At 59.8% G+C, this 16795-nt stretch overlaps 1 protein-coding gene across 2 annotated transcripts in view; it reads left to right on the top strand.

Moving 5' to 3' along the window:
* The first annotated feature begins 702 nt into the window (after window positions 1-702).
* Window positions 703-16795, top strand: part of LOC128900419 (receptor-type tyrosine-protein phosphatase V-like) — a 37046-nt gene continuing 20953 nt past the window's right edge. The window contains exons 1-15 of one of the 2 annotated variants that reach the window (XM_054181541.1): window positions 703-1203; window positions 2309-2372; window positions 4759-5025; window positions 6069-6338; window positions 6908-7174; window positions 8641-8913; window positions 9515-9775; window positions 10340-10612; window positions 11075-11344; window positions 11908-12177; window positions 12635-12907; window positions 13211-13483; window positions 13938-14207; window positions 14607-14879; window positions 16068-16340. In XM_054181541.1, the coding sequence (XP_054037516.1) occupies window positions 1138-1203; window positions 2309-2372; window positions 4759-5025; window positions 6069-6338; window positions 6908-7174; window positions 8641-8913; window positions 9515-9775; window positions 10340-10612; window positions 11075-11344; window positions 11908-12177; window positions 12635-12907; window positions 13211-13483; window positions 13938-14207; window positions 14607-14879; window positions 16068-16340 (3643 nt within the window). In that variant the 5' untranslated portion in view covers window positions 703-1137. The remainder of the gene's footprint in view (window positions 1204-2308; window positions 2373-4758; window positions 5026-6068; window positions 6339-6907; window positions 7175-8640; window positions 8914-9514; window positions 9776-10339; window positions 10613-11074; window positions 11345-11907; window positions 12178-12634; window positions 12908-13210; window positions 13484-13937; window positions 14208-14606; window positions 14880-16067; window positions 16341-16795) is intronic. The other variant, XM_054181542.1, reaches the window with a different exon arrangement.

Genomic DNA, 16795 nt, shown 5'->3' on the forward strand with positions numbered 1-16795 from the left:
ATGCATCATTGAACCTCTTCCAGCACTGTCCCAGATCTCCAGCGCTGATGTGAAGCCAATGGCATCTCCGCTCTGAATCAGAGCTGGCATCCCGCCACGCGTTGCACAGACACAGCACCACACAGCGCACGGCCCTGGCACGGCTTGGGGCTGGGGGGACGACGACACACAGCCTGCTCCCCATGGCAGCAACGCAGAGCACAGCTCCCACAGCCCACGAGCAGACAAGGGACCCAGCCAACCCCCAACACGGGCAAAGCGGGGTCCAAGCACCTTTGTGCCCGTGGGGTCCGTGCAGCACACAGGAACCTCTCACAATGTGCACACACCCCCCCCACACACACACCCCCCCCCAGCTCCAAGCTGCCTGGGCATCGCACAGAGACACCCCTCTCCGGCTCCCCCAGCACGGCCAGAACTCCCTGCAGGAATTCATGCCTACAGAGCCAAAGGGCGCAGGAACGCGGCGGGCGGAGGGCGGGAGGCGGCACAGCACCCCGGGACCGCGGTCCTGCCGATGCTCCCTCCTGCACCCGCACCCGGCTGCGGGGGCTGCGGGCCGCCCGCCCTCCCCGTGCCGGGGGCCGGCTTGGGCACTCCCTTCCAGCTCTGAGCCGCCATCTGTCCTGTCCTGTCTCCTCCCCTCTCCTCCCCTCTCAGCACCAGCTCCCACAACACCGCAGAACTCCTCCCGAACGGCCAGACCGGGCTCCAGCCGTGCGGAGCCCCAGCCGCAGCCGGCCCCCCCCCACCAGCCCCCGGCAGGCAGCTCCCCGCCCGCGGCACGCACCCGCCGACACGGGGACAGCTGCGGAGTCACCGCAGAGGGACGCGGAGCCGCGGGAACAATAGCAAATGCACACAGCGAGAGGCACACACACGCACGGGACTTCTCCCAGCCCGGCGGCGTGCTCTGCTCCGGCCCGGGGACGGCGGGCAGGGCTGCTGCGCGACGCGCTGGCATGCGACGCCAGTCCCCGCTGAGGTCACCCTGTCACCCGCGCTCGGAAAGCATGCGGGGATGCAGCCCCTTGCTGCCATGGGAGAAGGGGCCGGCTGGGGGCAGCCACTGCTAAGGAGCTACCCCCCCTCGCCTCCAACTTGTCGTCCCTCTAATCTGCAGCCACCCTGGTCCCAATGAGACCCCCGCTGCTGCCGCTGCTCGTCCTGTGGGTGCCGCGGCTCCTGGGAACCCTGGCAGAGGTAAGCCCTCATCTCTTCATCCCCCCGTTTGTCCATGCAGGCTCTTGGCTCCAAGCTCGCTGGCGGCAAAGGGCTTTGCATAGTCCTACCCCGCTGAGGAATGACGGCATATTTCTGGGCTGCCTCTCCAGCCGTGCAGCTGCACCAAATTAGCGACGTTTGCAATTACAAGCTGGCTCTTTCCTCCGCTTCCCCCCACCTCGCCATGCCCTCTTGCCCCAGCGCCTGGGATCGGAGCGCATTGCTGCTGCCATGGCTGCACAGCTCCTTGCCCCAGGAATTGGCTGGCTGCTGTTCCCAGGGGTCCGGAGCCCCTTCGCTCTGCTCCGCATGCACGCTCCCAAAAGCACCGCAGTCGGTGGGGGAGCCAGAAATGAGTCAGGCAGCAGAGCCAAGGGGGAAATAGCTGCAGAAAGATGATTGCTCTTCTGTGGCTTATTGCGGGACAGGGAGTGGGCAGAGACATTTCCTTTAATGTGGAGGGAACCAGCCTCAACCTAAGCAGGGCACACCCTGCTCGCCAGCAGACTGTGGGGAGACGGGCATCCCGCGAGCATGCTCAGCACCCGCTGCCATGGGGAGGGCGCTGGATGCTGTGGAGCTCTTGGGCCAAGCCCTCACTTTGCAGCCAGTGGGGGATGGCAGCTGGACTGAGGGCAGTGGTCCCTCCATCCACCCCACCACGATCATGGGAAGAGGGGGAGCCTGTAGAGATTGACGGGGCCTGTCCAGAGCTCCCTCCCTCCCTCCCCACATCTTCTTGTGCCCTGTCTGTTTTGGTGGGATCTCCTTCCCTGTGGGCGTGACCCCATGTTGGTCTGCAGTCCTAGGACCCATGCAAAAGGCCAGAGCAGCCCACAAGCTACGTGTGCTGAGCCTGTCTCCCCACCTTGGCTAGGGGAGGGCAATGTGAGCAGTGACCTGGCCTCTCCTGGGAAAAGGGATCAGTCCCCAACGGGTCACAGCCCCCAGATGCTGTGGCAGCGTGGGACCTGTGCCTGGCCAGCCTGACCCCCAGCCTGCACAGGGCACCTCTCCCGGGGTTGGTCTCAGCTCAGACCACCTCACCTTGGCCCTCTCTCACTTGACACTTTCAATCCCCCAGGGCGAGGGATGCAACCGGACAGCACGGGCAGGGTTGGAGGGACAGGATACACCCAGTGATAGAGGTAAGTCTAAGCAAAGAGGTCCCCAGGCTGCAGAGGGAGGTCTTGGTGCATGGGGGTGATGAGATGAGCAGATATGTTGGGCCAGGACACTGAGAGTTAAGAGCAGTTTTTTAAATACTGTGCTTTAGACTTACTGGAGGCTGCAGGTCACAGCCAGGGAAGGGCAGAGATTCAGCCCCATCCTCCTCCAGCAACTGCCTTATGGGGGGCAGCGTGAGAGACGGTCAAGGCTCTCCTTCCTGCGGAGCATCAAGTGGGCGCAGCAGCAGCAGCACACCCATAGGAGCCCTGCACGGAGCCCCTGCAGTTGGCTGGGAAGGATCGTGCTCCGTGGGGCAGCCCCACGGCTGTGCGGAGCTGGCGGGGGAGTGGCACAGCCGCACTCGCCCTGCAGCCAGCAAGCGCTGCCGTGTGCTTGGAGCCAGCGCTGGCCCGTGCCAGTGAAGACTCTCCCAGATGATCTGCAGGCACCAGTCAGGGCATGGGGTGTACCTGGATGTGGCTGGCTGCAATGTGGTTTGTGGAGCTTACCCATGGGGACCTGAGCAGCGTTGTGATCATGGGCCTCCGGGCTGGAGGATGCCTCTGGCCCATTTTAGGTATTAGTACATTGCACTGCAGAGGTGAAGAAGATGATTGCCAAGTGACAGATGGAGGCAGGCAATGCAGTCTGTTGGAAACCCGAGAGAGGCAGACAAACATGGGTGGAGAACTCGTGCCTTCATGAGATAAGAAAGAGCCCGCAGTGAAATACCATCCCTCTTTGAACTCCATGCGGGGCACAGTCCCGCTGGCTCTCTCCAGGAGGAGACCAGCCATCCCCTGTGCTGCGACTGGGTCTCTGCTGACAGCAAGGGGAGCCAGCCCAGGTGTAGACACCTGACCCATGGACACCCAGCTACATTCAGATAACCCTCCTGAGCGCTCTGTTCCCAAATCTGCACTTGAACTGCTTGGGGATGGCACTGAGAAGGCCTCTCCGAGGGGGACTATGTGTTCCTTTTTTGTGTCCATCTAACTGCCCCAATTCCCTTTGCACTCATCTGCTGAGTGAAGCTCGCAGCGTGGCAGCAGGCTCCAAACAATGGCATGGCATGAAACAGAAGTTGCATGAAGTTCTGAAACCGTTCAGTGTTGTGGGGAGGCCACACGCAACACCTGAGCAGTCCCAAAGGTGCCGCTGGGGCTCGCCCCATGCTGCTCCGCTTTTGCTGTGTAAAGGCAGCCCCCGGGCAGGCCTCTGGGACAGTAGCTGTGCTTGTTTAAAGCTTTCTTGCCATGCCAGATCCCATGTAAGACTGTTACAAGATGTTGCACGTCATAAATTTTAAGTGCTAATTATTACACAAATGTCTTATTAGCACTAGGGCTGCTCTGGTGTTTCCCAAAGGCTGAAGGCAATAGAGAGCTCATCGTCCACGGCCGGGCTGGGGATGGGGAGTGCGTGACGATGTGCTGGGGAGGCAGAGATGGAGCCTGCAAGGGTCACATTGCCGGCTTGCTCCCAACAGTCAGGCTCTGTCTGGCTCCTGTTTGTGTAGGTGGTTCCTGAGCAACTCTAAGGGCAGGGATTCAATAGCAGTTTTGGCCACCGACCCACCAATTAGGCCAAGCCCTGTATGCCACTTCCTTGTCCCCAGACGCTCTCCATCTGGATGCCACAGCGCTGGCCCCGCAGCCACAGCACGCTGACCTTGCTGCTGAGCAAGGCCAAGGCAGGGACACACCTCAGCGGGGGATTGTGCAAGTGCAGCCCCACATTTCCTCCGCATACACAGCGTCCTCTTCCTGTGTCATCTCTGCGCTGGGCAGGGCAGTGGGAGTCAGTGCCTGGATCCCTCCAAAGCAGTCTTTACCCTCTCCCATGTCAGAGCCCACACAGAGACAGAGGCTGTTGCAGGGACCGTAACGGCCCCACTGCCATATCCATCCTGCTCCCTCACTGGCCTTTCTCTTGCTTCTGCAAGGTGGACCCAGAGCCCTTCAGCATCTTTTTGGGGGCTCAAACCAAGCAAGGTGTTGTCCAATGCTTTACACCCAGCCAGGGCAACTTTTCTGCCACAAACCAGGGCTGCCTGGACAAAGCATGTGATGGCCTGAAGCCTTTTGTTCTTTCTCCAGTGGAGGACATGCTCCATGTTCAGGTGCATCTCTTTCACATGGTGCCTTTGACCCCAGTCCATGGGGGTTTCTGATCTTTCTTTTGTTTTCCAAAGGCTGTTTGAAGCCCTTGGGATTGGGGGTCCTGACCAAAGCACGGCAGTGCCCGTGGTGGTGGCCCGTTCCAAGGTGTGCAGCGAGTGTGGGTGGACTGGGGAGCCTGGCCCTCCAGGCTGGCCACCCAGCAACAACTCCCTGTTGAGGAGTTTTGGTTTTGCCTCTTCAGGGACCTTCCTGAACCTCAGTGTGAGTGACCACGGCCGGTCGGACTCCCTCCTTCTGTCCTGGGATGAGCCGGAGGAAGGTGCCAAGGGATATTCGCTTGCCCTCTCCTCCCTGGGGTCACGCACACCGCTGCAGAATGGATCTGCTGGACCCAACATCACCAGCTTCTGGTTCCACGGGCTGACCCCTGGCACGCGCTATGAGATTGAGGTGACAGCCACGCTTGCCTGCACGGAGATCACCAGCCAGACAGTCACAGCACAGACAAGTAAGGGGTTCCCCAGGGACTGCAGAGTCAAAGGGTCTCAGTGCTCCTACCAATGATCGTCACACTGCTCTGAAGGGTACGAAGTACAGGTCTGTGCAGAGTCCCATGAGTTCACGGGGAGGTCGGGCATTTCCTTATTTCCACAAGGATTAGGGTCCTTCCCTGGTCCCCAGAGCTCCAGGGGTCCTTCCTTCATCCATGCAGAGGGAGGGTCCTGTCCCTGCACCTTGCGTGGGCAGGGTTCATGCTATATCTTCTCCTGGAATAATATAACTAATGATGGACCAACCTATGCTGTGGACTGCAGAGAGCCGAGGGGTGGAAAATGTCATGCCTGGAGGTCTAGAAAGAGCTACAAGGAAGTAGCATCTGCCCTGTAATTTTGGCACATCTCTGTCAATCACTGGCTCGCCCAGCAAGCCTTGCTCTGCGCCCTCCCTGGCTGATGCCAAGGACCAGGGGAAGGGGGCAGGGCTGGTGAGCCCACAGCTCAGGTGAGGGTGGCAGCCCTTGCCTGCGTCTCTCCAGAAGATCCTTGAGTAAATCAGTGCAGGTGAAGGTGGAAAACCTAGAAAAGGAGAGTAGAGCTGGAGGGAGGGGGTTGGCCAGCAGAAGGGATGGCGTCAGACAGCAGTGGTGGCTGCAGGGAGCAGGGGCTGGTGCTCACGGGAACGCAGGTGGCAGGACCCACAGAACCCGCAGGAACAGAGGACCTGGCAGCAGGTGAGCTCGCAGCTGAGCGCCGATGGGTTCATCTTTCTCAGTGCACACCTGGTGTGCTTCCTCCACCAAGCCTCCCTGCCCAGTTCAGAGTGACTGTGCAGAGACTGATCCAAAGGGGATGGTGCAGCCCACACAACGCCTGGGCGACTGGTGGGCTGTCAGGGAGGTGACGGGGCTGTGCTTGGGGGATTGGGTCCTGTTGAGTTGTCTGGCAGGAACCTCACCAGGTGAAAGCACTGTCTCACCAGCCCTTGAGCAACCCGTCAGGTCAGGCATCCCCAGGCAACCAGCCAACACCGTCTGTGCCCTGTTCGATGCAGGTCCTTCACCCGTCCGCAACCTGAGCTTGAGCAGCGGTGGGAGCTCTGCCATGCTGCACGCCTCCTGGGCACACGCCCCCGGGCAGCGAGATGGCTACCACCTTGCCCTCTACCACAGCGACTCCCAGACGCTCGTGAGAAATGCGTCCATTCTGCCAAACGCCTCCACCTTCCTGTTTGACGGGTTGCTGGCTGGCAGCGAGTATGCCTTGAAGGTCAGCACGCTGGTCGGATCCAGCCAGGCGAGCACCAGTATCCACCAGTGGACAGGTAAGGAGTGATGGGTCTGCCTGCCCAAGAGGGAAAGGGTGGGAGAAAGGGTTTGGCAGGAGGGGTGCAGCACAGCTGGGCTGGCAGGGAGGGGGAGGAGGTCTCCAGGCTCGGGATGGGGAGTTTGTGTGGCATGGGGAAAAGCTGGGAGTTTTTCACATCCCCGCTGTGAACCCAGTGTGCTTGGCCATAGGGACATCCTTACACCTCAGTCCTGCCCTGCAGGACCCACAGCTTGGGTTTGGGTGCTCCATGTCCCAGTGGGAGAAGGGCAATCTGGGGATCTTGACAAAAGATCTTGGCTGGTGGGAGCTGCAGAAATGTTGCATTACCCAGGCGGCCACCCCCTCTGCCCTGCAGCCTGAAAGAGCGCAACAGTATGGAGGGACCGCAAGAGCCCCTCAGCCTGCCTGGGAAGGGACATGGGAGAGACATCCCTCAGCAGTCCCCTCAGCCCTCATGCCAGCATAGAGAGCAGTTGTGGGCATAGGAGACCCTGGGGAGAGAGGAGGGTCCAGGGACCCCCAGTCCCAGTGTTGAACGTCGCTCCCTCCTGCCTTTCCCCTCAGCTCCCTCCATCCCCACCCAGCTGAGGCTCAGCCCGGGCTCCAGCACCAGCCTCATCGCCTCCTGGGTGGGTGCTGGGGGGGCAGCGTGGCTGCACCTCGCACTCCACAACCTCCTCACCCAGACGGTGACCACCACCCTATCAGCCAGGAGGGGCCTCACCAGCTACACCTTCCAGCATCTCCACCCCGGCACCCAGTACTGGTTGGGGCTGAGTGCCATGGCAGGGCCCTACACCATGGTGGGGCCCAATGCCACCGCTTGGACATGTGAGTATGATGGGCAGGGATGGGGGAGGACCCTGGTGGCCCTGGCTTTCTCCCTGCCTCTGGTCCAGCCTCTGAATCCAAAGGTCTCCTGCCAGAGCCCTGGGTGCAGCGGGCAATTCTTCTGCTTGGACCTGGCCAAAAGCTGCTACAGGACCTGGCTCTGGGGCCAGTCGGTCCCCTGGGCAGGTGAATTCCCAGTGCTGTCCTGCTTCTCCATGGGGAGCATTGGGATCAGCTTGTGGCATCTCCCTGAGGAGGATGATGGAAGGGCAGTGGATCCCACTGGTGTTCAGTGCTGCTGGGGCTGGGCTCTCACATGCCTCAGGGCTGTCCAAGGGCAGCAGAGAAAACGGGGGGCAAGGGGATAGTAGTTTAGCTGGTTTGAACTGGAAGTTCATGGGGGTAAATGGAACTTTGATCCCCTTTGATTTCTGTCAGGGATATATTTTGGTAGCACCTGGTTTTGGTAGCATCCTGGTGGATGTTCCTAATGTGCAGGGTGCTGTGCAAACACAACCAAGGAAGCCAGCATCTGCAGGTCAAGAAATTGAGGTAGACCTGCCAGACCCCAGCTAGGTGTACCATTCAACCCAACTTCCTCCAGCTTCTGGCCTAAGGCTGACAATGGCCCTGAGGACAGGTGAATTTCACCACCACGGTCCTGGTTTGCTGCCAATATGGTGTCCATAGCGCTGCAAACAGTTCTGACCCCAGACTTGCTCTCCCAGATGTTCCCAGGAAAAACGAGGGGGAAACAGAGAGGGCAAGCCTAGCCTGCAGAACAGAGCAAGACTCATGCCAAACGCCAGGAAAGCGTTGGCCCTCTCCAGTGAGGAGCAACAAATTACGGAGGTGCCGAGCTGCAGGCTCAGGGCTGTTGTGGCCAGTGACTTGTCCTGGCCTGGGCAGAGTCAGTGGTCAGGTGCAAGCTGGAAGGACCTGGGTGCCACCAGCTGATGAGTCTCCAGCTCTTTCCTGCTCTGCCTGCCAGCCCAGGAAGCTGGAGCCTGCTCACTGCTGACTCTGCAGCTGGGATTTTGGAAGACCTCCACACCCCCAGCTGGTTTGTTTCTGCTATGAAGCCAGTCTGACTCTATCCCTGCCATTGCCGTCTGTGGCTCTGACCTACCCGACTGAACAAACGTCCCTGGTGCCAGACGCACAAGCCAGGGGCATCCGGCCAGGAGTTCGGTCCAGGCCAGTTCCTGGGAATATCAGCAAGTTCATGACGGGACACAAATGGAGAGGAGGGGTACTTTTAGGAATTTCCCAGCAGGGCTGCCAGCTTCATCTGGGCTCTGCTAGATGAGGAGTGGTTGTGCTGGGGAATGGAGACAGCACGCTCCAAAAAGATGTCTAAGGCTGGATGTGACCCTGCAGATAAGGAAGCAGGGAATGAGGCTCACGGGTGTATGGGGTCCAGAGCACCCCATAATCCTGATGCACACAGTCCCCTTCCCTTCCAGACCCCCTGAGCCCTGGCAACGTGACCCTGAGCACTGCGGAGGAGCAGAACTCCTTGCAAGCTCGCTGGAGCACCGCGGTGGGAGAGAGGAACTACTATCTGGTGACGCTGCAGGAGGGAGAGGATGGTGCACCGACGAGGAACATCTCCGTTGACGGAGACAACAATCATGTCACCTTCCACGGGCTGAGCCCTGGGAAGCAATACTCTGTCCAGGTGACGGCGGTGGCTGGGCCTTACCGGGCATCAGCCCGCAGCACGGCAGCCTGGACACGTAAGCTGAAAGCCCAAGAGTGTCCTTTCAAGGCCATTTCTGCCACCTGATGGAGGGCTGATCCCCAGAGGGAGGGATTGCAGCAGGGGCAGAGATGGGGCTGTGCAGTGCTGCGGCACCTGGTCTCAAGGGCAGGCTGTGGGGCAGAGCGGCAAAATCTGCTGCCCCACGGCTCCTCGTGAGGGGGGACCGGGAGGTCCTTGGCAGACTTGTGCCAGGCACAAATCGAGACCAGATCCTACTCAGTAACCTTCAGGCTCAGTGTTTGGCAGTCTTCAAGACAGCTTCCCCCCCACAACCAGTTCACTCGGAGCAGCATCTCCCTGTCCCCAGTCCCTCCTGGGCAATTCATGGAGCTGCAGCTGGTGCTCAGGCAGCCACCCCAGAGCTGCCACCCCGGGAAGGAATGACTGGAGCCTTAAACAGCGTGGGGAGACGCTCACCCAGCCCCTGGTGCTGGGAGCGATAAAAGGCTCCCCCTGCAGCCCTGGCTGCCCATGTTCCGTGGGGGGAACGCTGCAGAGTGTCGTGAGAGCAGTCTGGCTGCCTAATGCCCTGCCTCACACAGTGACATGCACAATCCCATCCTTGTCCCTTGCAGAGCCGCTAGCACCATCTGGTGTGAGTCTGTCCAGCCAGGGGAGCCCCTACAGCCTACTAGCCAGCTGGGAGGAGGCAATGGGCGAGGGCTACATGCTGGCCCTCAGCCCCATGGAGCACCCCGTGAAGAACAGCTCGCTGCTCCGAGGTGTCACCAACTTCACCTACAACGGCCTCCGCCCTGGGACTCTCTACACCTTTGAGGTCAGCACCGTGGCTGGCCCCTACACATCCTCACCCCGGCGCATCACCAACTGGACATGTGAGTGACACAGCCCTCACCACAGCCAGCCCCGGGCTTCCCACTGGATCTTGCCCTTCTCTGTGATGCTGTGCCCCAGGGCGTGTGATAGAATGGGTCTTCTGCACCTTCATGCAATAAAAGGGCAAAAGGCTCCGGAGGAAAGCACAGGTGCTGCTGGATGTGTCTGACCCTGCTCTGTATCCCAGCCGCCCGGCACAAGGGTCAGTGCCCTCCTCCTCCTCCCCCAGCCCACCCTCCTGCGGCACTGCTCAGGCTGCATCTGCCCTGAAACACCTCTCCACCACCCTGGTCCAGACCATCCCACCCACCACCTCCTCCAGCACCAGAGCAGTCCTCTCTTACCATGCCAGCTCCAAGTCTGCGCGGGCCCAGTCCCTGCCAAACTGGTGTGCGGGTGGCAGCAGGGGGGACAGTGGCTGCTCAGACCCCATGGGTGGCCAGAGCGCCTGGATGCAGGTTCTCCCAGGGAAGGAGCTCCAGCCCCAGCACATTTGGGGCTGCATTTCTGCCAGGTGACCCCAGTCCGGGTGCAGCTGTGACTCTAGACTTTTCCTTTCCTAGATCCTTTGCCCCTGGAGCAGCTGACCCTCAGCAATCAGGGCCACAGCACCTCTCTGCAAGCCTTCTGGAACGCAGCTCCCACTGGCAGCACCGGATACACGGGCACCCTCTGGGAAACCAAGTTCCAGAAGCGGGTCAGGAACACGACTTTGGGGAACAACTGGATGAATGTCACCTTCGAGGACCTTGTCCCTGGGCGGCAGTATACACTGGAGATGGCTGCTATGGCTGGACCTTACAGATCCCCTGTGCGATCAGCCACAGACTGGACATGTGAGTGTGATACCCCGACCTCAACCCTACTGCAGATTGCAGCCGTGGCCTGCCAACAAGAGCAGAAAGCTCACGGCATGGATGCAAGGGAGAGTGTGGACCATGGGGACTATGGGGAGGTGGGGGAACCAGGGTCAGGAAGGCATAGACAGACAAAGAGTGGAAGAGCCACATTCAGCCAGGTTGGAAGTAAAAGGGTCTTCAGGGCAGGAGAAATCCATCACTGAACAGAAAGCATCTCCAAATGTCACCCAGCAGGAAAGGTGGGGACCTGCTCCAAAGTTTGTTGTGGAGCAGAAGCTCAGGCTGTTCTGGGGTTTGATATGCCAGGGCTGATTACCTGAGCCCAGCAGGGACGGGTGGTGAAGGGTGCCCAGGATGAGTGCGTGCAGGCCCCCACTCCACACTGCAGCAGCTCCACCACGACTGCCTCTCACCACCTGGATGTCTCTTCTCTCTCAGACCCCCTGGCTCCAGCTGGTGTGACCCTGACCAACACACGACGCCCACTGGGACTCGCCGCCTTTTGGGACAAGGCTGCTGGCGATGTGGACCAGTTCCACCTCCAGCTCTACAGCAAGAGCCATCCAGCGCAGAGGAACATCTCAGTGGGGCCAAACGCCCACAACTTCACTTTTCTGGGGCTGTCCCCTGGCATTCAGTACTTCCTGAAGGTGACCGTCCTCGCTGGCCCATACAGATCCTCGTCACACTTTGCCACTGAGTGGACATGTGAGTGAGAAGTGTCCCCAGCCTCCTGCAGGGACAGGGCATCCTAGCACTGTCTGCAAGACTGGCAGTGGCATGGACGTGTCCGAGCAGAGGGAGGGCTCCAGTGAGACCTGCCCCTGGGAATCAGAGCATGTGTCGTGAGTTAGGTGCTGTGTGCTGGCTTCTGGGCCGCAAAAGACCCTTTTCACCAGCCTAGGTTTTCCCAGGTCAAGCTGAACCTTCTGCCTAGACCACTTGTGGTCTCAAGGCCAGCCTGGAACTGGTGGGACAGGGATGGGAGAGAGGAAGAACAGGGACCCTTATGGGCTTGCTGCTCCCTGTCCATGCAGCAGAGCAGCCCACCAGAGAGCTGAGTGCTCTCTCTGCAGCACAGCACCTGCCTGCTGGCAGCACCCTGGGGATATGGACGGGCAACTTGTATGTCCCCCAGGACAACAGGGGAGCTGGCAGTCAGCAGCCACCACTTCTCCTTTAGTCCTGTGCAGAGGTGCAGGCTGTGTCCTGGCTTCTCCAGTTGCTTTCCTCCACCATCTCATGTAACTCCATGCTGTGTTTCCCCCTAGATCCACTGTCTCTGGCTAACGTGAGTGTACAGCCTGGCCGGAGACCTCAGGAGCTACACGTGAGCTGGGTGGAGTCAGGCGGTGGCAGAGACCACTTGGTACAGCTCTCGGTAGCTGAGTCCCTGTCCATCATAAGGAATGTGTCTGTCCCTCGTGGAGTCACCCAGCTTGACCTGGAGGGGCTGGTGCCAGGGTCCCGATACCGTGTGGAGATCATTTCTCAGGCTGGGCCTCATCGCACCTCCTCTCAGACTGCCATCGGCTACACTGGTAGGAACGTAGCTCCACTGCACCCATCCCCATCCCTGGGGCCCAGCCTGGCTCTGACCTGGTGAGGGGCTGGGGACCAAGAGGGAGTCCCAGGGCTGTTCTGCAGGAGGGCCCTGAGACCATGTCCCTGCAACCCCACTGGTGCCTGTCTCCTACTCAGGATGCTGGCTCTCTTGTTGGGACCCTCGCTCATCCTGAGCCCAGCAGCCCAATGGGGCATGCTGTGAGCCTGCCCCAGCACTGTGGGACAAGGGGGTCTCGGGCTGTGGTGGTGGTGCACCATTATCAGCTAGGACACAGGGAGCAGCATTGATCTGGGAGCAACCTGCTGCTTTCAGCAGTCTTTAGGCAGCGTGTTAGATGCTCACAGTCCTGCAGCTCCTGGCTTCATTCCCAAACTAGAGTCAGTCCTGAGCATCCCAGGTTTGTCCCCTGTAACTCTGTTTCTCTCCCGCAGTCCCGCTACCTCCTCTTTCCCTGTCAGCAAGCCCTGTCCATACTGCCCAGGCTCTGGCTGTGCACTGGGAGACCTCTCCTGGGCAGAGGGATGGATACTTGCTCAGCGTGCACGAGGAAGGTTCTTCTGCACCAGCGAGGAACCTGGAAGCAGGGAAAGACAGCACCAATGTCACCCTAGCACAGCTGGAACCAGGAACTTGCTACCTTGTTGGGATCTGGGCAGTAGCTGGACCCTACCGCTCCCTCCCCAAGAACATCACCAGCTGCACAGGTGAGCATCCATCCACCCACCGGAGATTTGGGTGGGAGCACTGTGAGGAGCTCCAGAATGGGATGGGGATCAATGTTGGCACCCAGGGAGGGGAGAGGAGGGCACCCTGGCCTGGTTCCCAGTGATGCTGGTCTGCAGGCATCTGCTGCCTCTTGCAGCCGCCTTGCACCCTGTGGGCGCAGAGCGCTTGCTGGCCGGTTGTTGCTGGCTGCCTGGGGAAAGCAAGACTCCTCCCCAAAGACAGCTGCATGTTGAGAACTGGATCTTTTTCTCTCTGATTCATGCGTCTGTCTTTCCTCGCAGTTCCTGCTGCACCGACAAACTTGAGCCTTATCAACCCCGGCAGCTCCTCAGAGCTTTACACGTGCTGGAGCAAGCCCCCTGGCAGGAGGGATCACTACCGTGTTATTCTGTATACCCTCAGCACCCAGAGTAGGGATCGGGTCCAGACTTTGAGTCCCGATGCCCAGAACATCACCTGGACTCACCTGGAGGCGGGCAGCAGGTTTGCTGTGCAGGTCACTGCTGTGAAAGGCTCGCTCAAAGCCTCCTCCACCAATGTCACCCAATGGACACGTGAGTCTGGTGGGTTGGGTTGGACACTCCACTGTGCTCCAGAGCCTCCATCTGAGCCTTGCAGAGCACCCACCACCACCTTCCCCATCCCAAACCCTCCCGCTGTGTCCCCAGCTTCCACGCAGTTGTCCCACCTTTCTGCTCACTGTCCTCGCTCCTGCCCTGACACAGACCCAATTCTCCCTACCTATCTCAAAGGCTCTGGATATCTCCCTGCCATGTCCAGCTGCAAACCCTGGGGATGCTGAGATCAGAGCCACATGCACTGCCTGCCCACTTGTCCCCATGCTTCACTCTGGGAGATTCTCTGGTGGCCATCCGGCCCACTGGGAGCGGGGGGCTGGAGTCCAGCACTGCCAGAGCACAAGGAACCACTGGGCAAAGCAGCCAGCTCATAGCACTGAGCAGCAAGTGGTGGCACGCGGGGGCTGACTGTCTCCCTCTTGCTTTCCAGATCCCTTGGCCCCTGCCAACCTCACCCTGGGCAGCCCCTCTGCCTCTGCGCTGCAGGCCTCCTGGGCAGCAACGGGGCGAGGAGCAGAAGGCTATGTGGTGGATGTCTATGACACAGCCTCCCGCAGTCGTGTTGGGCGCGTGGTGCTGAGTGGGGATGCCAGGAGTCACACCTTCCGAAACCTGAGCCCCGGCACCCGCTACAGCATGGCAGTGAGGGCCACAGCTGGGCCTTTCCACACCAGCAGCCCCAACTTCACCCACTGCACACGTGAGTATGATGCTCTCCTTGCAGCCAGGTGTCCTCTACCAGATCTCCCCCTTCCCAGTTCAAATCATACTAGTGCAGCCAGATCCTGCCTTCCTCTTCCACCCATACAAGGGCACAGTGCCCATGCCCTGCTGGATGCACCATGGGGACTCTGTGCATGACCCTCTGGCCTGACCACCCATGTCTCAGGTAGCCATCCACAGCCATCCACAGGCTCAGGCCGCACCAGGGAGGAGGAAATCCCTGGAGACAGCTGCCACAGAGTCAAGGGCAAAGCCAGCCCTCGGGACCTTGCAGGGCTGACCCACCTCCTGCAGCACAGGCTTGGCAAAGACATGGAGCACCTCCTTTCTTTCAGCCTGAACATGTCTCCTGCAGTGACTCTTGTTTCCTCCCCAGGCCCGCTGCCCCCGGCCGCCGTGCACTGGCTGAGCACGGGGCACCGCGACAGGCTGAGCGCGTCCTGGGGAGCCGCGGCCGGGGGGCGAGACAGCTACACACTGACCCTGTACCACGTGCGGCTGGGCACCGTGGTAGCTACAGTCTCACTCAGGAGAGACACCCACAACTTCACCTTCTTGGGCCTGACCCCAGGATATGAGTACTCCCTGGAGGCCAGTGCCACAGCTGGACCATACCAGGCAGCGGCACCCAACATCAGTGCCTGGACACGTGAGTGCCTGGAGGAGTGTCCTTTGCAGAGGGGTGGGAGATGTTGCATCACTTTTTCTGGAAAAAAGACAACTGAGGGGGGATCTTATCAACGCTTATAAATCCTTAAAGGGTCAGTGTTAGGAGGATGGGGCCAGGCTCTTCTCAGTGGTGCCCAGGGACAGGACAAGGGGTAACGGGCAAAAACTTGGCCATAGGAAGTTCCATCTCAACATGAGGAGGAACTTCTTTGCTGTGAGGGTGGCAGAGCCCTGGCACAGGCTGCCCAGAGAGGTGGGGGAGTCTCCGTCTCTGGAGACATTCCAAACCCACCTGGACGCATTCCTGTGCCACCTGCTCTGGGTGACCCTGCTCTGGCAGGGGGTGGGACTGGGTGATCCCCAGAGGTCCCTTCCAACCCCGGCCAGTCTGGGATTCTGTGTGATTCTGTGATTCACTGGTCAGTCCTGACAATGGCTGGGAGGTTTACAGGGGACTTGGTGCCTTCAGAGATGTGCACCCCCGTGTGCATGGTGCAACATGCAGCAGTTAGTGCAGGGGCACAGTTACCCTCATGGGCACAACTGTAGACTTGCACAAGTGCATGCCGATGGCGTACACGGTTGCCCAGCTGTGCCTATGTGGGAACGTGCCCCTGCCCATGCTGCCCCATCTCCCTGTATACAGGAGGACTCGCGCCCTTGCTGAGTCTCTTCTAAGCAGGTAGAAACCACATTACCATGAAGGGTCATTAAATGAATCAGTGTAGTACAGGAAGAGGCTAATCCACAGTCTTCCCAGGAGAACTGGTCTTCGCTCTGGAGATGAACTAGCCCAGCACTACTCTCCACCCAGAAAGGTTTTAGGGCTGGACAGAGTATGGATGCCGTGCCAGCTCTGCCCAGGCAGCTGCAGGCCAGCTGGGTGCTGGAGGACGCATGTGCAAAGGTGCTCCAGCGAGGCTATGGGGGATGAGGGTGATTTGAATGAAGAAGGGTTGGCATGTGAAGGACCACAAAGGTTGAGCAGCATTAAAAGTGAGGTGGGATGGGGACAGGAAAGAGAAAAGGGAGGAAGAGGAGGTGGCAGAGGGAGTCTACAAGTCCCAGCCTTCAGGTAGCATCTGTCCTGCTGCACAATGTCCCATCAAGTGTCTGTTTCCATCTGCACGGTCTCTGGTCCCTAACATCAGGTCTGGTGACTCCCCAGGCCCGCTGCCCCCAGCCACTGTGCGTTTGCTGAGCACGGGGCACCCCAACAGGCTGAGCGCATCCTGGGGAGCTGCGGCTGGGGGGCGAGACGGCTACACACTAACCCTGTACCACGTGCGGCTGGGCAGCGTGGCAGCTGCGACCTCGCTTGGAAGAGACACCCACAACTTCACCTTCACGGGACTGGCCCCAGGAAGCAAGTATGTGCTGGAGGCGGTGTCCATGGCGGGGTCCTACCAGACACCTGCAGGGAATGTTAGCAACTGGACGTGTGAGTACCCTGATTTGAGGGCGATGTGTGTCTTTTTGGGCAGTCATGAAAGCTCATGACAAAGGACATGGCCCCACTGACCTTCATGGCAGACCCCAGCACTGCCTGAACCCAAGGGCACATCAGTGCCGTGGCACTAAGCAGAGCTCTGTCCACCCTCACCATCGGCTCCACCAGTCTGGATTAGGCCAGCTGAAGTTCCGGGGGTTGTGCTTCAGAGGAGAGGCACAGAGGAGGGAGCAGTCACCTTCCACTCCCCTCTACTAGCGGGCTGGGTGCTCCCTCCTCACCCATCTCTAGGTGTCTCACTCCAGCTGGGACAGGGCTGTCTCTGCTCAGACAAGCACCACTTGAAGCTTCCAGAAGCTGCTTTTAGATGCCTCCAGGCCGGTGGATGCAGCCATCCATCCCAGACAAAGTGCCCTGTCCTGTATCATGCATCCTTTCTGATGACA

Source organism: Rissa tridactyla, chromosome 21, assembly GCF_028500815.1.
Source record: "Rissa tridactyla isolate bRisTri1 chromosome 21, bRisTri1.patW.cur.20221130, whole genome shotgun sequence".
NCBI lineage: Eukaryota > Metazoa > Chordata > Aves > Charadriiformes > Laridae > Rissa > Rissa tridactyla.